Consider the following 21,923-nt stretch of genomic DNA (forward strand, 5'->3'; position numbering starts at 1 on the left):
TTTTTTTTTTGAGATGGTGCCCTCATCGGCAATCACCACCCTTTGGATAAGGTTGCTGGTCCTCAGGAGGTGCCGTCAATCTCATCTGAAAGGCTACCAGCGTGGCCACCAACACTGGTCAGCCACCAACCCCGGTTTCCCTATTTTTCAATTTTCTTTCTCAATTTCTTTTTTTTTTAATTTGAAAATTTTGGTCGAATTATTAATGCGGCAGTGGCACATCGAATGATCAATGTGGCAATGGCACATCAACAATTTACGGCACCACAATAGTATTGACGAAAAATTTAATAGTGTGTTATCTGATGAACCAAAATAAAAGTTTGTAAGTTTATGAGGGGAACATAAACTCATGTTCAGTGCAAAATAAAAAGTTTGTAAGTTTGTAAATTACATTCACGATAGATTTACTCTCTCTCCTTTTTTTTCCGCAAATATAATTTTCCAATTCAAAATACGAGAAATTTGAGAAAATCCATTCAGTGCTGGGACTCCTACGACAGAATAGGCCTAACATGAGCTCAAGATGAAAAGAAGCTGCGCTTCGGCCTACGGCCCAGTTGGACAGAAATCGAATATAGTAGACACTATTTCTAGTAAAATAGTAAATAACTAGGTACGGTTCCGCGCATTACATGGATTATTAGAGAATTAATAAAATATAATTATTCGATAAATTTATATGGAGAAATTATTTAATTTCTCGAAATCGGATTATATTAAAAAACTCTTCATATTTATTGAAAAATAAGAGTTTTATAGAAAAAATTTAGTACTTATTCGCGATTTTTAATATAAAATTAATTGTTATGATTTTATTAAGATTGAAATATTCAAATACATGAATCTCTTTTTGAAGATATTAATTATTTGAGTAAACAAGAAGACATTTAACCACAAATTGAGGATTAATAATTGAAGCTCTCACGACTCGTACTACATTTAACCATAAGCCTGAATTAGCAATGGACCTCTCACGTTTCACTCGCAAGCTTTTATACATTATAAATATATTATTGGGGCAGGTAACGAGGTCGAAAGTTGTAAACAATTATTGGGTCGAAAAAAACCCACTTTTACAACCCTCCAATTTTAAGTTTTGTCCTCCACTCATGACTATCACCTTGGTAGGGGTTTGTACCCTACAGGGGTAACTATGCTGATCAAACATTGGAATCCGGGGGTGAGTGCACATTACTCTAAATTCTCTCTTCTTCTTTTTTCCAGAAAAAAAATTCCAAATTTTACCCAACTTGAGACTACCCACTAGGCACTCTTTATACTAAAAATAGTAAAAGGAAGAAAAAAACTTATGAAACTTCCTGTCGCACTTAGAAATGTTAGACCAGATTGAAGGAGGCATCCAATACCAGAAATTCAAGAGATTGACGAGGGTATTTTGGGAAGTCTAACACCACAGTGGAAACCACCTAAACTGGACTATTGTCAGTTTGTGCTATAAAATTTTGGTACGAATTTATCGATAAACTTCACATTCAATACAAAATAAATTATATATTTACAGTTTTCTAAAAAATAATTATTCGAATAAAAAAAATAAAAAAAAAACTAAAAATCATATAAATTAATGACGGGAGAAAAAACAGGAGATGAGAAAATGAATAAGAACTTTCGATGGGAGAAGAACCCAATGAAGAAGATAATCAAAGATGACTTAATGAAAAATGAGGGATTAAATTTAATGGAATAGGTAGTTTGCATAGCAATTCCTCCTCGCATGAAAAAGTTTACGTGGCAACTCCTCATCGCACGAACAAAAGACTCTCGCAAGAGTAGTCTGATTACATAATATATAGATAGATAGATATAGATGTGTTTAAAGAAAGAAAAAGGTTCAGGAAAATAAAAGGAAAAGCATAAAAAAATCCCTTATAATTTGAGTTTGGGACAAATTAGATCATTTTTCGAGGCATAAATAATACAATCTGGCTCACTTCGTGAGACATAATGGACCTCACTAATAGTTTTTTCTTTATCACTTTTGATCCTCAAACTATTAGAGCTACCAGTCAACTACCCTGACCCCACCACCGAAATCGTCTGCACCCATAGAGGATGTCAACGACCATGGAGGTGGGGTCAAGGCCACAAATTGGCAACCCCCGCCCCCGAATCGATCGAGATCTCGAGTTTGAAATTCCAGTCGATTTGAGAGCTAAGGCCACCAATCGACTATACTGACCCCACCCTCGAGGTTTTCGGTGTCCTTTGTGGGTGTCGGCGACCTCGGTGGTGAGGTCGGCCCAGACCCCTTTCTCCTTTTTTCTAATTTAAGGATCAATTTATAAAAGAGTTTAAAGTTTGAGGGTAATAATGGCAAAAAGAAAAGTTTGATGATTAAAAGTGATGAAAAGAATAACGGTGAGATCTATTATATCTCATGAAGTAAATTACATATTGCTATTTAAAGTTGTAAGATTCAATTTGTGTTAAACTCAAATGACCAAAGGATTTTTTTACTTTATGAAAGAGGTTTTTCTTTTCGGTCCTTACAATCATAAAATTTTGCCCCAAATGATTCATTGCGTTCTTATGAATGCTCGTTGGACCCCACAATCAATGTTCTCTAATTATGTCTTGTTATTATAAATATAGTCTAGTTATTAGTCATATTACGTTCAGAGAAAGAATATTATCAATTAGTATTAGTATATTATTGTTCTCTCTTTCTTTATTCATCATTATCCCGTCGACTTTATCCCTCTTTCAAGTTTCTAAAGTTCTATATACAAGAAAACTTCTTCTTCTTCTTCTTCTTCTTCTTAATGTTAATGCGTCTGATAAAAGTAAGAAAAAACTAAATGAAAGAATATAAGAAATTTTTTGATAAATCCCTATAAATTCTTGATTATAGGCTGATATTTGTATTGTTATACTACACCTCATTTCTAATTGTTGGAGACAGATTTGCATTCAATTTGAGTGAGAATAGATGCTTGGAGGTGGTATAAAGTGGCAAGATCACAGGAGAAGCAAAGGCAGCAATAAAGGTAGAAAGCACGTATCATTAAATTAAGCAACATGATTTCCCTCTCTCTTTTCTGGTTCGGCGACGATCTCCACTAATTAATTATACATTTTTTATATGCCAAGTTATGGATTTTTCAAATCAGTGATGCAGAGGAACAATAATTTGAAGCCGTTACTGATGAGCGTTTGATGATATTAATTAAATGAAATATTATCTTCTATTACCATTAATCAATATCTTTTTTGGCTCTGAAAGCTACAAAAGACATACTTGAACATTATAAAGACCATATAAAAACATTATATCAAACTCATTGACCTTGTTTAAACATAACTAAGACGTTTTGCCCTTACGAAGAAGAAAATGGCAAATATTATGACTCACATCACTACTTATTGTCAATTCGTAGAGTTTCTATTTTTCAGTGAGCTGATTCGACTGGAATTGGGATTAATTGGAGCAGGCAGTGCTTAGCCAAAAACAAAATCACTACTTCAAGAACAGAAAGAAAAGGAAGAAAATATGTCCGTTTCACATTAATACAAAATTAATGAAGAAAATTAGTGCTTTTTAAGGAGTTGATTCGATTTGAACTAATGAGTAATTTTTAAATACCAGGGTATAGGAAAACAAATATTGATGGAAAACAACCGTACCATCAAAGAAGCTTGAAGAAGATAAGTGGCAAAAGATTTTTCATGATTGTGATACATATATAAATTGAGGGAGGAGGAAAAGGACTTAGAAAAACCTGTCTCCTACTGCATACATAGATTACTAACAGCTCAGCTCACCTCTCTCTCTGTCACTCGCTTAGACCAATTGGAAGAAAAGGAAATTAAGGAAAGGAAAGGACCTCCTCCTTCCTCCTCCTCTTCTTCTTCTGCTACACCTTTCTCTGCTTTCTTTTTTTATTTTTTTTTGTCTCTGTCTTTCATTTGATTATTATAGCCTTTGCGGCTTTCTCTATCGCTTCTAGCTGTAGAGATTCCTCTTTGCCCCATCCCCTTCCTCCTCTTCGTCTTGGTTGGTTTTTTATGTGTGTCCTCACTCCCCACGGGTAGAGAGAGGAACAGGGCAACCCATAAAACAAACAGAACAAGGGAGACTCTGTTTGGAGCAAGAAAATGGCGATGAGCGTCGTCGGCCCATTCTTTGGAATACTGCGGCTCCTCACTTGCTCGGTGCTTCTCCTTCCTGTTGTCGTTAAGGCTTCAGATGCTGATCTGCCAATCATGCCCTTTGAGGAGGGCTACACCCATCTCTTTGGGGACGACAACCTTGTCATCCACAGGGATGGTAAAACCGTCCATTTGACTCTAGATGAAAGCACAGGTCTGCTTGGTTTGGTCTTTTTTTTGATGTTATAGAATTTTGTCTTTTGGAATGTTGAGCTGGTTGATTCTTAAACTTAATCCTTATTTTTGTGGAAAAATGGGTGGCGACAGGGTCAGGGTTTGTGTCTCAGGATCTTTACTTGCATGGTTTCTTCAGTGCTTCCATCAAGCTGCCTGCAGATTACACGGCCGGAGTTGTCGTTGCCTTCTATGTAAGTGTCTCGGCCGTTAACGACCCACAAAGAGGATGTGCGAACAGTACTCTTTGCTATTTGATTTCTTGATCATGCCTAGTTGAACTAGGAATTTGTACCGTTAGTTTCTGTCGCCGAAGCTTGCCGCTTGAATCTAGTTAATCACATAGTTCCTAATCACTTGTTACTGGGGCCTGTGATTTTGAGGAATATTGTGTTGATCGACCCACTACGCCATTGTTAAACATGTCTTGGGTGGCTGCAGATGTCGAATGGGGATACATACGAGAGAAACCATGACGAAATCGATTTCGAGTTCTTGGGCAACATAAGAGGGAAAGATTGGAGAATCCAGACTAACATTTATGGGAACGGGAGCACTAGCGCCGGCAGAGAAGAGAGATACAGCCTCTGGTTTGATCCGGCTGAAGATTTTCACCAGTACAGCATCCTCTGGACTGACTCTCAGATCATGTAAGCTTCTATCTGATTATCAAAAGTGAATTGTTACTTGTTGCTCTGCTACCATATGGCTTTAGCTCTTAGTTCCTTTTTTAGTGGACTGGTGTTAGTTTACGATAGTTTAGATTGGAATTCTCGGCTTCAGGGGTGCTTCTTTCTGCTGCAAATTGCATAGTAATATTCTACGAAAATCATAACCTTCAACAGAGTCTATTTCAATTGGGATTAGTAATTCGAACTGGTATTCGTTTCAGTTGATTGTTGCAATATACTTTGCCTGTTGTACTTCATTTGCTTAAGATGTAATAATCGGTTCAGGTCATGGTTTTGTAGGACAGTAATTGAGATGAGGTTACGCAGCACCATTTATGCAGTAGTTTACATTCAAAACCAACCGCTTCCACCACCAACCAATGGCAGAATATCATGTTCTTATTAAGTTTTTCTTTTGTTCGGCCGAGAATCTTTTGAAGATGATTAATACAGAATTGTGTCATTATCTATCTTTTGCTTTTGTCCAGAAAGATAATTATATTGATGATAAAACCGTCTGTATATCATATACTAAGGCCATGACTTTCGGTACAAAAGGACAACGTTGCTGCATGCACTCTTAAATTAGTAACCCACATTTACCGCAACCAACCAATGGCAGAATATCATGTTCTTATTAAGTTTTTCTTTTGTTTGGCCGAGAATCTTTTGAAGATGATTAATACAGAATTGTGTCATTATCTATCTTTTGCTTTTGTCCAGAAAGATAATTATATTGATGATAAAACCGTCTGTATATCATATACAAAGGCCATGACTTTCGGTACAGAAGGACAACGTTGCTGCATGCACTCTTAAATTAGTAACCCACATTTACCGCAACCAGCACTACAGCTCAGCCTGTTCATCACTTAATTATTATAATTCAGTGGGTCTGATTGTCCACATGTTAAATAGGCATTCAGTATACCGTATGCTGCGTTAGGATACTGTTTCCAACTTATGAGCAAAGTACTTATGTCTGCTTTTTCTCCATCTTTAGATTTTATGTAGACAATGTCCCCATAAGAGAGGTGAAGAGAACTGAAGCGATGGGCGGGGATTTCCCCTCCAAGCCGATGTCTCTCTATGTGACGATATGGGATGGCTCTGACTGGGCCACCAATGGTGGGAAATACCGTGTCAACTACAAGTATGCTCCCTACGTGGCTGAGTTCTCGGGCCTCGTCCTCCACGGCTGCACGGTTGATCCAATCGAGCGGCTCTCGAGGTGTGACCAAGACGTGAGCTTCAGACTCATCCCTACAGGCATCTCCTCGAAGCAGAGGAACCAGATGGGAGGTATTCGGAAGAAGCACATGACATACTCATACTGCTATGACCAGGCAAGGTACAAGGTTCCGCCACCAGAGTGTGTAATGAGTCCAAAGGAGGCTGAGCATCTTCGGGTATTTGACCCGGTAACATTCGGTGGAAGTAGAAGGCCACGTTCCAGTCGTCACCACCGAGCCAGGGCTAGCAGGGTTGATGCCGCTACCTCCATGTAAGAGGACCTAGGTGACACTCTCGGATACTTTGATTGAGCTTGGTTGATCCACTTTGTTTTTTGCCCCTTTGTTTCGTGCCTGTGAATAGAAAGTGATACAAACAGAGAGAGAGAGAGAGGATTGAACGTTCATTTGTGGGGAGTATCATAATGTTGGGATGGTCATGATGGGTATGGTTGTATAGCTTCAGATAGGTCTTGCACCCCATTTTGTGGTACGTACTGATTTGGTCATTTTGTGATTGTTTCATGTACTTCTCTGTAAGGACACCTCATGGGTTCTAATAAATGCTTTTTTCCATATATTTCACGGGAGATCCTCTACGGTTGTGGGACCCCCGGGACGGTCTGGTCCTGGGACCTTAAAAATTTCCTATATATATAAAGTTTAAGGAATGCATCCATCTCCTGTTAGGTATGCGATTTTGTTCGTCACGTTAGGGATGAACCCAACAAGAGAGCCTATGTTTATGAAAATATATAAAAATATGTGTACAGATACTTAAAGTTGAATCGGACATGCAAGTGATTGGATTCATGTTCAATTTAAAAGTTTAAGATAATAAGATGAAGGATTCAATTATTTTATAAATTCAGGAATATCTTTATATATTTTAGATAAGCTAGCTATTATGATATTCTTTTATTTATTGATTTAGATTAATTTGATTGCCTTCGATCTCAAGATACTAACATCTAGTGAGTGTTGAATGGCTGCAAATGAAGTTTATCTACTAGGACCGTCGTAAAGTCGCGCACTCGTGATTTGCTATCGTGTATTTATTACCGGGGTCGGGTCAGTTAATGAGAGGATCGGACTTTTTGGCATTGAAAATTTCAAAAGTGCTGGGCCCCCCATCTGTATCTTTCTTTGGGTAAGATTTGTTTTTATGTTTCAGAGGTCAGAGTTGTCAGACTCACTAACGGACACTTTGTCAAATGCACCGAAAGGGATCCCGATGGTCGGCTGTATTGTGCCAGGTGGCAAACAATAAGTGGTCCAAATGGCAGCTTTTGACCTCATATCTTCCATGAGTAATTTCATATTCAGCTCGCCCGGATTTGCCGTATTGATTGATTGCAATTGAGTAAATCAATCAGTTTCCATTACCCCCACTCCTCCAAAAGAAAGATAAAAAATCAATCAGTTACCATAATTATTTCAACGTATTATAGGAAATAGTTTTGGCTAAATGATAATCATATGAATAACACCAATGAAGTGTTTCAAAAAAAATCAATATAAATTGATTCACGCTCATTGGCGCTTATTCTACTTAAATAAGATTTCGAATTCGAATCTTGTGAATGGAGAAAGTTCATACCATAAGAGATTTACTTCCTTAGTGAATTGACTTGATTCTAATTAAAATAATCGTGATCCGTTGTACTTTCACATATCAGAATACACACCCAAAAATAGTTATGTTATAAGAAAATCGGTCGATTACGTCACTTTACTCAGAGGATTATTATATAGTGAATGAGTGGCCCACATCTTATATTTGCTCTCCCTGTATTTAGGTTTGAGCTAGGCGCCCTCCTACTTCTCTTGTATGACGCTTGTTGGGACTAACATAGCAGGTTAATTATTAGAGATAATTGCGCCATATAACTTAACATTTGAATGATTTTTAGTTCTAGTCCAAACTTGATTTTTTACCTGAGATATCCCAATGTTGACGTGTTGGTTTCACATCTATCCCGACGCTAATTTCCCGTCCAAAATTGACAGAATTGCACACGTGACACGTTAATTTTGTAACAAGTGTCGAGATAGATGTGAAATTAACGTGCCACGTGTGCAATTATGTCAATTTTGGATGGAAAATTAGTGTCGGGATAGATGTAAAACTAACACGTCAACGTTGAGATATCTCAGGTAAAAAATTAAGTTTGGACTAGAACTAAGAATTCATTCAAACGTTAAGCTATATGGCGCAATTAACCCTAATTATTATTAGAACCGACTTTATTAACTTCGACAACCAACTAGTTTCAGACGTTATCAATCGACTTGGCATGCATATATATTCCTGTTTTCGACGAGGATACTCAGAAAAATACACTGCTGATTTTAAAAGATAAATGCACAGCAAGGGCAGAGCATAGGCATATCATCTTTTACGCGCAATTCATGTTAATAGGTCAGACTGCCCTCTATCTTCCCGGTTCCCATTATATCAGTATCAGATGCATGTTCGCGTTCGTGGGTATACTTAAGAATGTGATCCAAAGAGAAGCAAAACTTGGAGAGGGTAGATTGCATATACAGTATCGAGATCAAAAGTGAAAAACGGGCTGGCAACACCTACCTGAGTAATTAAGTCGATTTATAAGATGTAGTTCACGTTTGAATGAATTTTTAGTTCTAGTCCAAACTTGATTTTTTACCTGAGATATCCCAACGTTGACGTGTTGGTTTCACATCTATCCCAACACTAATTTCCCATCCAAAATTGACAGAATTGCACACGTGACACGTTAATTTTGTAACAAGTGTCGAGATAGATGTGAAATTAACGTGCCACGTGTGCAATTATGTCAATTTTGGATGGAAAATTAGTGTCGGGATAGATGTAAAACTAACACGTCAACGTTGAGATATCTCAGGTAAAAAATTAAGTTTGGACTAGAACTAAGAATTCATTCAAACGTTAAGCTAGATGGCGCAATTAACCCTAATTATTATTAGAACCGACTTTATTAACTTCGACAACCAACTAGTTTCAGACGTTATCAACCGACTTGGCATGCATATATATTCCTGTTTTCGATGAGGATACTCAGAAAAATACACTGCTGATTTTAAAAGATAAATGCACAGCAAGGGCAGAGCATAGGCATATCATCTTTTACGCGCAATTCATGTTAATAGGTCAGACTACCCTCTATCTTCCCGGTTCCCATTATATCAGTATCAGATGCATGTTTGCGTTCGTGGGTATACTTAAGAATGTGATCCAAAGAGAAGCAAAACGTGGAGAGGGTAGATTGCATATACAATATCGAGATCAAAAGTGACAAACGGGCTGGCAACACCTACCTGAGTAATTAAGTCGATTTATAAGATGTAGTTAAGAGTTGATCGAGATTTATATATATATAATCTGCTGGCCTCTAGACCTCGATGCTCACTTTTACATCAATCCCAATGTGAGTGCATGGATCTATTAAAGTGTTGAAAGCATCCATAAGGAATGACATAGAATTGGTTTCCAGATACCCGTTGAGAACGCCATGCAATCTGTTATATAATAACTCCCCAAGGAGCATGCATGTGAGCGACTTCTATCTGAAGCTTTTCGTGTAAAGAAAGACGTTTTACATTTTTCAATTTTCTTATAACAATAACGGTCAGGTAGTGTCCGAGCCAGACGAAGCGCACTTCGATTATCATCACCTCTTTGAGCGATTTATTTTAAAATAGATCATCCATACTTTTACTAACGTAAAACTTCTTGAACTCTATTATATTTCATATCAACCTCAAGGGAGCCTTGCCACCAAGACTGCTCCTTTCTCTCACTTTGATAACTAGGGATGAATATAGAAATTTAGTTTGGGAGGGAAAAACGAAAGAGAAGGTAAAGGAAAAGTAAAATCATAAAGTGAAGAAAGATAAAATTTCATTTAAAAAATAATAACAAACTTATTATTAAGATATATAAAAAATTATTATTTTTTTCAAGTCCAAGGGGGGTCGGTGCCTCCCTTAGATCCGTCTCTGTTGACAGCTCCTATGGGGTGGCGGAGCCCGAGCAAAGGGGCCCCACCGCTAGGGCCTCTCTCTCTCTTCAAAATATTTTGTAGAGGTAGAGACGGGCAATCTTGATGGTGGAGGCTCCATTGCACGTTGCGGCCAACCATCCTAGCTAGGACTGTAAAAAAAGAACCGGAAATCGAGTCGAACCGAACCAAATCTTTTCAAATCAAACCATTCAAATTGGTTCATTTTCAATTCAATTTGGTAGGATGAATGATTCAGTCAGTTGTTGAACCATCTTCAATTGGTTAACTCTGATTAACTGAACCCAACCATTTAAGTGTAATATATATATATATATATATATATATATATATATTATTCTCTTCTCTCGAGTTACACTCGACAATGGGATTGTTAAAAAAGAGCCAAGACTGAACCGAATTAGAGAATCGAACCAACTATTTCGGACCAAATCAAATAACCGGTTCGGAATAGTTTGGTTCTTTGGATGTCAAATTGTTCAGTTTGGACTGATACTCAAGTAACCAAACCGAACCAACTTCGCGGTTTAAAATGGTTCGGCCGAACTGCACCATGAACACCCCTAAATTCCTAGCGATCAGTAGACTACAAGAAAAATTCCAACAATTCTTTTTAAAATTTAGGGTAAATTACACTGATAGTCCAAAATATTTTACAAATATCTTATTATGGTCCAAAATTTTTTTTTCGTTACGTGATGGTATAAAATGTTTCAAAGTTGTTTCATGATGGTACAAACCATAAACTTGAGCTTGATGCCGTCAAGCCGACGCTGATGTGGCTACTACGTGTCACCTCGTTACTGACGTGGCCGAAAAATTTTAAATAATTCTAAAAATTTAAAAACTTTAAAATTTTTAAAAAAATTCTAAAAAAAATTAAAAAAATATTTTAAAATTTTAAAATAATTTTAAACTTTTAATTTAAATTTAAAATTTAAATTTAAAATTTAAAATTTAAAATAATTGTTATTATTTAATTATTAAATTTAAATTTTTATAAAATTATTTTAAATTATTTTAAAAAATAAAAAAAATTATTTTAAAAATTTAAATTTTTAAAAATAATTTTAAAATTTTCAAAATTTTAAAATATTTTTTTATTTTTTTTCTAAATTTTTACTCTTTTTTGTATTTTTTTTAGATTTTTTAAAATTTTATTTTCTCTTAAATGACGTAGCGCACTATGATTGGTTCCACGTAACAAAAGTGACATATAAGACGCGCCACGTCAGCAAAATGTTAACGGGGTTAGGGCCAATTGACGGTTTGTACCATCATGAAATAATTTTGAAACATTTTGTACTATCATGTAGCGAAAAAAACTTTTTAAACCATAATGAAATATTTATAAAATATTTTGGACCACTAGTGCAATTTACCTTAAAATTTATTAGTTCTCCTTTTTAGTTTTTTAAAAGGGTAAATTACATTGGTGGTCCAAAATATTTTACAAGTGTTTCATTATGGTCCAAAATTTTTTTTTTGCTACATGATGGTATAAAATGTTTCAAAGTTGTTTCATGATGGTACAAACAGTCAACTCGAGCTTGACGCTGTCAAGCTGACGCTGACGTGGCTACTATGTGTCACCTTCTTGCTGACGTGGCCGAAAAATTTTAAATAATTCTAAAAATTTTAAAATTTTAAAACTTTTAAAAATAATTTTAAATTTTTAAAACTTTTAAAAATAATTTTAAACTTTTAATTAAAAATTAAAAATTAAAATTAAAAATAATTTTTATTATTTTAAATTAAAAATAATTTTAATATTAAATTGTAAAATTTTTATAAAATTATTTTAAAAAAATTTTAAAAATAAAAAAATTATTTAAATTTTAAAAAAATAATTTTAAAATTTTCAAAATTTTAAAATAATTTTTTATTTTTTTTCTAAAATTTTACTCTTTTTGTATATTTTTTTTATTTTTTGTATTTTTTTAAAAATTTTTAAAAATTTAAATTTGTTAAAAATAATTTTAAAATTTTCAAAAATTTAAAATATTTTTTTATTTTTTCAAAATTTTTACTCTTTTTTGTATTTTTTAAATTATTTTTTTGTATTTTTTATGACTTTTTAAAATTTTATTTTCTCTTAAATGACGTGGCGCACTTAAATTGGTTCCACGTAACAAAAGTAACACATAGGACGCGCCACGTCAGCAAAATGTTAACGACGTTAGGGCCAATTGACGGTTTGTACTATCATGAAACAATTTTGAAACATTTTGTACTATTATGTAGCGAAAAAAACTTTTTGAACCGTAATGAAACATTTGTAAAACATTTTGGACCACCAGTGCAATTTACCCTTTTTAAAATTATTATTTGTAGTGTCACATCAACATTAATCATGCACATTCCGACCAACTGCTATACCAAAAATAAAGGTGGTGAGTATTTGTATACCCCTTAAATAAGAATCATTGTTAATTATACCTTACCATGTACTCGGTACCGGTAGGAAGTATAAATTAAGATTTTATTAAACCATAAATTCGGAAGCGCAGTGGGCCAGATTTTCCTGCTTTTCTTATAATCTTACCTACCAAATTACCAACTATGACCACTAGGTAAATATCCCAAAATGGTAAGGGAATTCCAATCTTGTTCTAGTTACCAAGAAATTCAAAACCCATCATAAATCAATATTCCAATAAAATGCCCACGAGGAACGTACACTCCCAGGTCAAGCAAGCAGCCATCCTTCGTTTCTACCAGAAAAGAACAGAGCCTCTGCCTCTACTTCCACCGAATGGCGGCGACGGCGGCTGGGACCTCCCATCCCTCCTCCCTCCTCCTCCCAAAATCCTCTACGGCTTCCTCCCAGGTAACCCAACAGGGTCCCGGTCACCTCAGAATCCCTGCTTCCTCTCCGCTCTCGAGTACGCCCTCCCACTGTCGCTCTCTAGCAGCGTTTTCGTTATTCCCCCCCTTATTAGTGTGATTGATTTTCAGCTACTCCGTGCAGAGCTGGGCCTCGTCGCCAGGAACGGAGATTTGTGCACCGCGAGAGCAGCAACATCGGTGACCGTCCTGGAGACAAACTCGAGGTCTCCCCTCTCTGCCAAGAAGAACGAGAAGCCGATCATTGTCATTGACAACTATGACAGCTTCACCTACAACCTGTGCCAGGTTTGTTGGGTATTTGATTGATATTCTTTTGCATGATCACATTTTGTCCTTCTGATATTTATTGCGGGTCTCTTGTTGCTTAGCATTTTAGATGGCAGATGTGGCCTTTGAACTTTGCTGTGATGATGATGTTGATACGGGTATTTCTCTCTAATGACTAGTATTGAGCAAGTTCTGCGAATTTGTGTGGGATAATGTCTCGTATGGCCATTGTATTTAACGAAATATGTCTACTTTGACTGTCTAAGGTTGCTAAGTTGTAAGCGCCATCTTCAGTTTAGCCTCCAAGCTTAATCACAGCTTGAGTCTTGGTTGTGAGCAGAATGCTTTCTATTGAATGGTCATGTTAGGAACCACAGACATTAGTCGGGGTGCAGGTGCCTTTGCTGGGTGTATTCTGCTGCGAAAATTACTTGGGCTTAAGATTTCATAGTAGATCATTTGAAGGAATGAGGATGTCATCTGCCCCAACCCAGGCAGTTTGGCTGATTTGATTTGGAACAGAGACAAAAGTTCTTTAGGAGAGAATTTTGGCAAAGCTCTAGATGTGGAGTGAGCCCATGTAATGGATTTAAGGAAGGGACAAAGGGTTAATTATTACAGTCGTTACTGTCCTGCAGTAGGTTATACAGGAAACAAGTCTATAAAGTTGAAATCAGGTAGCACATAGTGCAAATCAATGATCATTCTACCAGAAAAAACCAAGGTTACTTAACCGGCCATTGCTCTTTCTGTAATCTAATTGAGTAGGACAAAAGTATCATCGCATAAAACTAGAGATAAAAGAAAACGCTCATACTAGATATCTGTTTGCGAAGATAGTTGATACATTACTTTGTGTTTGCATAGAGGGAAATGGAGGGAAAGGGAGGGGAAAGGAGGACTTTGTCTGAAGTTATGTTAGAGACTTTAGTTCTTATGTTATTTCATTTTATCATATGCAACTGACTTCAGATTACATGACTAATTAAAAGAGCTAGCCTAGATTCTTAACCCTTCTATCTTCTTGTCCAGAAGGTAAATTACATACCTTGAAGTGATATGTACCTAAATCAGTGTATTAACATATTCTGTCAAAGAAATTGTAATATATAAGTAAATGGACAAAGTCAGTGGATCATCTGATACCACTACATGAACACAAAAATATGCAAACAAAAATTTATTACCATTATTTTCATCATTCGGAAGGATTACACGGTTCTTATGGCAATAGAAGGTTGAAGAAGTTAGTCATACTGCTAAAGGATCATAGCACTTATACATCATGTTTTGTGAATAGAAAAAACAATTATTCAACAGCTAGAGGTAGTAATTACTTAAGATTTGAAACTGGGGAATTGAAAATTATAGATGTGAATATTCGAAGGAAACAATTACACATGGATTACTTATAAGAAGTCGCCAACAGCAAATTAGTTTTCTGTGATGGCTACTTTTGCAGACATATATTGGTCTATTTCTTTTGGAAGATATGATATATAGTCGATTTCAAGTATGACAACCCATCCTTTGGATCTTTAGTATTGGTCCACATCATGAAGCATCCATGAGTATTCGGAATTCTTCTTAATTCTGTAAGTGCAAAAGATTTAACATGCTTAAAGCCTGATGAGAGGCCATCCAAATTTGTTTTTAGATAAGTTTCTGCATGTTCCTCTGTTGGCCTAATTTCCCTCCCTCCCTCCCTCCATTCCTCCATTCCTCCATTCCCTCCTCTCCCTCTCTATATCTGTGTCTGTCTCTCACTCTCTTTGTGTGCATTTGTGTCTGCATTGCGCTATTTTTTGATGCTTCTACCTTCGCAGATATAATTATTCTAATTTCTAAGTGTACCGGTGATTTTGTAGTACATGGGAGAGTTGGGATGTAAGTTTGAAGTCTATCGAAATGATGAGTTGACTGTGGAAGAGTTAAAACGGTATGAAATTAGCAATCATGTTCTGCCTGCTTACCATTGTATATTAAGTTAGTACCTGTTCGACTTTGAGTGTCTTTAAAGTAATATTTTTATATTTATAATTCCTAACCAATAATGTGCATATTTATAGGAAAAATCCAAGAGGAGTGCTCATATCCCCAGGACCGGGTAAGGGCTCCTAGGTCATGTTTTTCTTTAGTAAGTACCATATGACCCAAAGACAAACAAAGTTACCGTGTTGTCCATTCTCACAGGTGCACCTCAGGATTCAGGAATATCATTGCAGACTGTTCTAGAGCTTGGACCAATAGTTCCGCTGTTTGGAGTGTGCATGGGTTTGCAATGCATCGGAGAGGCTTTTGGAGGTCAGTCTTGATAGGAAATGGCCACCCACAAGGACATATCTCCTTCAATTCTTTTGTTATATATTTACAAGTTCCCAGCAAAATGACTAATTATATCTACCGCACGAATGAGTGTTGCGGAGATAAGTAATTTGAGTGGATATTTTCTTCCTTGGTAATTTCCTGGTGTGATTATGGGAAAGGTAGTCTAGAAATAAGTCAGTGTCTACACTTTTCATGCGTATTTTTTTTCCCTGTATTAGTCTGAAAGCATATGTGCTTTGTCATCTTGAGGAAAAAAGTATAAGCTAAGGGATCTCAAAATCTGTTGTATTCTATATGGTAGGATAAATGGTTGAACTGAACCATTTGTTGTGGTGTTGCAGGAAAAATTGTGCGCTCTCCTTATGGAGTCGTGCATGGAAAAAGTTCTCCTGTATATTATGATGAGAAGGGGGAAGATGGATTGTTTGCTGGACTATCAAAGTAAGTCTCTGTCTTCTTTTTTTTTTTCCCCTTTCTTTTGTTTTTTTTTTCTGCTGCTAAGTACTCGTCACATTTGTCTATCATGCTGGATCTGTTTTGATGCTTCTCCTATATAGTTGACTTAAATTTTGCACCGGTTAGTTTAGTTATATCATTCTTGGTAATGAAAACGGTTGAAACATAATTAAAAATAAATCTAGTGAATGCTCCTGCATCACTTTTTCTTCCCTCACGGAAAAACAGGAATTCATTAGCTTACTGTTTTGCTAGAAGCTTAAGGAATAAAACCAAGTCTCCACTAAAATGTTCATTTTTTGTGGACTGATGTCAAACATGTCAAGTCCATGGAGGAACAGGCGCATCTTTGGGGATTTCCTATCTCATCAGCACAAAAGCTGATCTACTTGAGCAGCAAATGGTAGTGAGCCTAACTCTGTTTGGCCAGGAAAATATGTAACAAGGTTGTAATTGAGATTTCAAATAATTTAAAACCTGTTAATAGGTATGGAACAAAATCCTTTCCAGATAGGGGAACCTTTTCTTTTTCTATTTTCCTATTCTTGTCCATGAGTTTGGAGGTGAATGAGACCGGAGAAAAGCTTTTTGGATATGGATATAGTAAAGGCGAGTGGGAAAAATTGTTCTCGCTAAAACTTTCTTGGTTAATCAAAACTTTCTCTGGGTTTTCTGGAGTATGTGATTCAAAGTCCTTTAAGTTATCTCTCTCTATCAACCCCATATCCTAGTAGTGCTTTACAAACAGTATCCTGAAATTTGTTGGCATGTCTTTGTGCATTGCCGGTCCTAATTGTACCATGCTTGTACATGATACAGAAATTTGTTTGCATGTCTTGGTGCATTGCTGGTCCTTACTGTACCATGTTTGTGCGTAAGCGATGAACTCGCCTTCTGCTATAATAGTACATTCTTTGATTTTCCTTGGAGATCATGCTCCCAAGTGGTTTTCAGTAAGTAGTTTCTCTTTAAATGATAGTAAATCTATGGATAGTTTCTCATCACATCTATGTTTTGTTTTCAGCCCCTTTTTGGCAGGTAGATACCATAGCCTAGTCATTGAGAAGGAGAGCTTCCCGAGTGAAGAGCTTGAGGTCACTGCTTGGACAGAGGATGGGCTAATTATGGCTGCTCGTCACAAAAAATACAAGCATCTACAGGTAATGATTGATTTCTTTGATAACAACAATAATGTGGCAAGTATATACGCACGCATTACATATCCATTATTTGAAAATCTTAGCAGACAATATTATGGATAAAAGCATCCAGCGTGAGCGAATGCTCATCTCATCATCGAAAGAAGTAATGCAGGAGCATTGTGTGAGTAGATATATAATCCAGGCAGAGCTGAGATCTAGCAGTGTTGAGACTATATCCTAGATGGGGAAATCTTTACTGGGAAACCTGGGTATATCAGTAGGTGGTGGTATTCACCATCCTATTGGCTTTTTAACTTTTGGTGGGATATTAGTGCATCTATTTATAGGCATGGTGGATTTTTACAAGCTCGATCTTGACCTTGACCGAATATCTTACTTTAAGCTTGAGCTCATCTAGATGTCATACTTGACAGACTCGGCTAAGCTCAATTAGATTTTGATGATCACAAGATATGAGGCCAAACTCATACTCAAGGAAAGCTCAAGATTGGTTTTGCTCGAGTAGATGTAATATAAAACTTGAAATTGGGTGTGGGAGCCTTGCGCTTAGCTCATCTGGAAACTCGAGCTCATCACATTCGACTGATGTGAATGAACTGTTTGTTTTGAAAACTCCAAGCCATCACATTCATCTGGAAACTCTGAGCCAGCTTGAAAAGTTTTGACACAGCAACTTCCGAGTTGCGTGAACAATGTACATGAACAGTTTGTTTTTTTTGGTCAAAACACGTGGAAATAAATCAAAACTGATATTGATCATGCGTGATGTAGATCTTTGGTGCTGCTATCCATGAATCTGCAATCTCTTGCTCTCTGTACTCTCCCGGCACTACAGTAATGTCTAAATGTGAAAATGCGCAGGGGGTGCAGTTCCACCCAGAAAGCATCATCACTACTGAAGGCAAGACAATCATCAGTAACTTTGTAAAGATGATCAAGAGAAAGGAGGCCGAATTTCAGAACTAGCTCCCCTGATGTAATGTTAAAATTGTAGTTTAGTTTCTCAAAGGGAAAGGAATAAATTTGGACCTCAATTAGTTTAATCAGTGTACCTCATTTCATAATTCTTTATCTGCCTGATCAGACATTTCACCATCTCCATGTTGGCAGCCAACAGATTAGAAATTTCAAATACATGGTGTTTTTAGATTCTAGTTTGGCAAGCTGGTATTTATATGGTCTAGAAAATTCAACATTGCATAAGGCGAAATTCGCCATATGCTGGCCAATTTTGGAATGCATATATTCGTCAACATTATGGTATTCCTGAACACATGGATTCATCGGAAACGACCCCCTTGAGAGGCATTCATGGGGTTTACCTCCTCTAACGTGCGGCGTTCGTGTTTGTCATTTTATTTTCTGTGTTGTGATCACTGGTGAAGGTCTCTTGGACTTAAATCCAGTCTGATCCCTAGCCAATCTAAATAGTCATGTCAAGCTGCGTGATTGATGCCGGGCCTCATTTCCTCGAGAAACTTTCAAATGTATACAAGAATAGAGATGTATGGGCAAACTTCATGATCCTACCAGCCTGTCATATATTGTATTGTTCCCGTACCGTGCTGGGAGATATATATATATATATTATCAAATCCTTAAGTCGACAATGTGGTAGCGGGTTTCTTAAGTCGCTATATTGTATTATATAGCGGGTTTCTTGAGGCGCAATAGAGTGGCTAGCTACTAGGCGGATGGAAGTAGTTCGACAATTACCCGATGGCTCTCAATAAAGCATGAGAGCTGCTCATCGTTAGTAGGTATTTCAAACATAGATATTTAATTTTAAGTCGTCAGGGTTTGTGCGATGAGAAACCAAAATTTGCTCGATGAGTACTTATCACGTAGGATTTTAAATTACTTCCTCGACTCTTAGTTGAGTGTCTCCTCACTCACCTTATTTAATATAACAATCTATATAAATACTTGAACAAATGATGAATTTAATAATTGTAAAAGAAAACAAACCAATCTGGCACCGCAAATCCACGTGTATCTTCATTCAAGGAAATACTTTAGAAAAAAAAATGCCGATAATATGAAAATGTTGAACATAATTTGAAAAAAATAAGTTTAATATAAAAAATATTAAAAAGAAAATTGTTAAACATTCAAATACTATGTTCTTTTAATAATTTTTAGTATGAGCAAATTTTTATTTCATTAATTCCTCATTTTAATGGACATGTATGGAGCAAAACAATTGTTTTACTTTATAATTATATGATAAATTTAAGATTGATATTGAAATCTAAATATGTTTTCTTTATATAGATGCATTACTACAATATTTTTGCCAGTACTACATGGCTGAGTAAGTCGTAAAATATATTTCTCTGCTAATTTCTCAAATTGTTAAAATAATCAATTTTTTCGATTCTCCATATGTCTTCTTTTATGTGAAAATAAATTGATTAGCCTCTCGCGAATGAGAGTCCTCCCTTTGATCCACAAGAACCTTCCTCATAGGATTTTCGAGCATTCTCATTAACTCACTCTTCGATACTCTGTTATTTATTACGAACATAAATTTTCACAATTATTTCATTAATTTCAATTTTACATTTTCTATAAAATCCTCCTCTCAAACAAAAATCAGAAGCGTGTTCAAGCGGATTGTTAAAAATTCGAATAACCGTTAGCGCTGGTGCAATATGCGGAAATGAAGACTAGTTGCATATAAATGTAAGCATCGTTACTGTGACAGACACTAATTCGTCTCATCTCCGGACGACCGGGAGGTTGATGGAGACCAAATATTTGTATGTATAACTTTCATTGGCTTTAATAATTTTAGAAGTTCATTCACTAAGGTATGAGGTATGATGACATGCATTTGATGTCATGCAAATGGTGGTGTACAGTTGGAGAAAGCAATTTGATGCATATCACAAAATTGATTGATTTTCAGAATTTTCAATCTGTAATTCAATTATTATTAGCCCGCATCTCTCTTCTTCACAAGGGCGGTATCAGCCCAGGAAAGAATTAAAAGAATGAAATGGAGAAGGAAAATGATGTCAGTGGCCAATAGAAGCTTTCGAAAACCCATTCATTGGTTGTCGTGATTAGAATGAATCATGCATGTACGCTTGGGATATTGCAAATATTATCTACGTTATACGTGTGTGTGTATATATGCATGTAAATGTACAATATGCCTCTGTGGCAAAGGCTTCCTCTCGTTCTCACAAGGGATGGGCTGTAAATCTGCAACATAGAGGGTCTAAGAGCTATCGTTACTTTCGAGTTGGCTAATTAAATTTTTTATTAGAAGGCGCCTCTTAGAGAAAGAATAGTTGTGCTTTTATAAGCTTGTCAAGACAAGGGGGGGATAAATTTGTCTCTTAAATATGTAAATGCTCTTTCTAAGATATTTTTTATTTGACTTTGCCCCAAAAAATAAATCCTAGTAAAAATTTAAAATTTTTAACTTACCAACTTAATTAAGAAGGAAATAATTTGAATTTAATCTTTCCGAGTTTAAGGGTTAACAATAAATTATCATTTTCTATCACCTCTAATAATTCGTTAGTTAGCAACTTTAAACTAAATTTAATATGGTAGAGGATTTTGGTAATTTAAGTGTAATATTTTTGGTCTTATTTGTAAAAATTTGGAAATCGTATCTATGTAATATTAAGAATACTTAAACCCAGTCTTTACTTTCAGTACATTATAAATATTATATAATTACCTATATTGAGAAGGATATTTTTGTAGCATTTGGATAATAGTTTTCTTGTCATAAGACCTCGTCAAGATCATTTGTAAATGATTTTTTTAAAATTCTATTGTCTTGACTAATTCAGTCGAGTCGAGTCCCAATTAAGGGGTAAAATTCTTACAACGTGAATTTTTTCAATTCACAAAACTCAAACCCAAAACCTTATTTAAGGGAATAAAAATCCTAACTCCGTCCTTGGTTAAGACCCTTGTTTCTATTTGATGTAGAATCTAGATACCTCATCATAACCCCAAGCAATGAGGGACGAGTCCAAGATTTGTAGTATGGGATTTCATGGGTACTAGGCCAAAAACTCGCGTGATGCCATGGGGCCAAGGAATTTTTTTAATTCTTTATTATTCACATTATATCAATTCATGTAATAATATAGGTAGCACATAGATCAAAAATAAATGATACCAATAATTATCTATGAACAAAATTTGTTAATTTACTTTCGACTTGTTCATAAGTTGATGGCTTCGTGATTATACTTGAAATTCGTCTAACTTCGTCCTTCACCAATCCTTAATGTTGATCACGTGAAAATATACCAACTTTCGATTTTGTATAATGTTTAGTATGATATCGGTTTCACTTTTAATTTCAGTGATTTGCGAATGTTGCACTTAACGGTTCCGCGTGGTTCATCAAAGCTAACCTAAGTGGGCTCCAACATAATTTTTCAAATAATTTGTTGGCGATTCTACAAAACTAGTGTTGTCCTTTGACCCCCCACCGCCCAAATAAATAAAGACATGGTGAAAGGAAAAGGAAAAGGAAAAGGAAAAGGAAAATCATGAATTTTCTTATATAAATTCCAAAAGGTCTCAAGTTTTAGTCATGTGAATAGAGAA

At 35.8% G+C, this 21,923-nt stretch overlaps 2 protein-coding genes across 10 annotated transcripts; both read left to right on the forward strand.

The window, feature by feature from the left end:
- Positions 1-3,757: 3,757 nt before the first annotated feature.
- Positions 3,758-6,830, forward strand: LOC116200972 (probable xyloglucan endotransglucosylase/hydrolase protein 27). Its single transcript, XM_031532000.1, has 4 exons — positions 3,758-4,327; positions 4,441-4,541; positions 4,789-4,997; positions 6,022-6,830. Exons 1-4 carry the CDS (start codon positions 4,120-4,122, stop codon positions 6,524-6,526), a joined length of 1,023 nt encoding a protein of 340 aa, XP_031387860.1. The 5' UTR covers positions 3,758-4,119; the 3' UTR covers positions 6,527-6,830.
- A 6,086-nt stretch (positions 6,831-12,916) lies between these two features.
- Positions 12,917-18,592, forward strand: LOC116201565 (anthranilate synthase beta subunit 1, chloroplastic-like). Of its 9 annotated transcripts, none has more exons than XM_031532828.1 (9): positions 12,917-13,105; positions 13,234-13,410; positions 13,494-13,550; positions 15,261-15,331; positions 15,462-15,499; positions 15,586-15,696; positions 16,062-16,161; positions 17,201-17,336; positions 18,111-18,592. In XM_031532828.1, exons 1-9 carry the CDS (start codon positions 13,031-13,033, stop codon positions 18,303-18,305), a joined length of 960 nt encoding a protein of 319 aa, XP_031388688.1. In that variant the 5' UTR covers positions 12,917-13,030; the 3' UTR covers positions 18,306-18,592. The 9 variants fall into 9 exon arrangements, with proteins under 9 accessions (XP_031388688.1, XP_031388694.1, XP_031388691.1 ...); XM_031532834.1 differs by lacking the exon at positions 18,111-18,592 and adding an exon at positions 16,503-16,579 and having other exon boundaries at positions 12,921-13,160; positions 13,247-13,410; positions 17,201-17,337; XM_031532827.1 differs by having other exon boundaries at positions 12,923-13,160; positions 13,247-13,410.
- Positions 18,593-21,923: the final 3,331 nt, after the last annotated feature.

The sequence above is a fragment of the Punica granatum genome, chromosome 3, assembly GCF_007655135.1.
Source record: "Punica granatum isolate Tunisia-2019 chromosome 3, ASM765513v2, whole genome shotgun sequence".
In the NCBI taxonomy this organism is placed as follows: Eukaryota; Viridiplantae; Streptophyta; class Magnoliopsida; order Myrtales; family Lythraceae; genus Punica; species Punica granatum.

Coding starts and splice junctions, on each gene's coding strand:
- LOC116201565 (XM_031532827.1), top strand. CDS start 13,031: ATGGCGGCGACGGCGGCTGGGACCTCCCATCCCTCCTCCCTCCTCCTC. Junction 15,500..15,585: donor GCTCATATCCCCAGGACCGG/GTAAGGGCTCCT, acceptor CCATTCTCACAG/GTGCACCTCAGGATTCAGGA. Junction 16,162..17,200: donor TTGTTTGCTGGACTATCAAA/GTAAGTCTCTGT, acceptor TTTTGTTTTCAG/CCCCTTTTTGGCAGGTAGAT.
- LOC116200972 (XM_031532000.1), top strand. CDS start 4,120: ATGGCGATGAGCGTCGTCGGCCCATTCTTTGGAATACTGCGGCTCCTC. Junction 4,328..4,440: donor GACTCTAGATGAAAGCACAG/GTCTGCTTGGTT, acceptor GGGTGGCGACAG/GGTCAGGGTTTGTGTCTCAG. Junction 4,998..6,021: donor TGGACTGACTCTCAGATCAT/GTAAGCTTCTAT, acceptor CTCCATCTTTAG/ATTTTATGTAGACAATGTCC.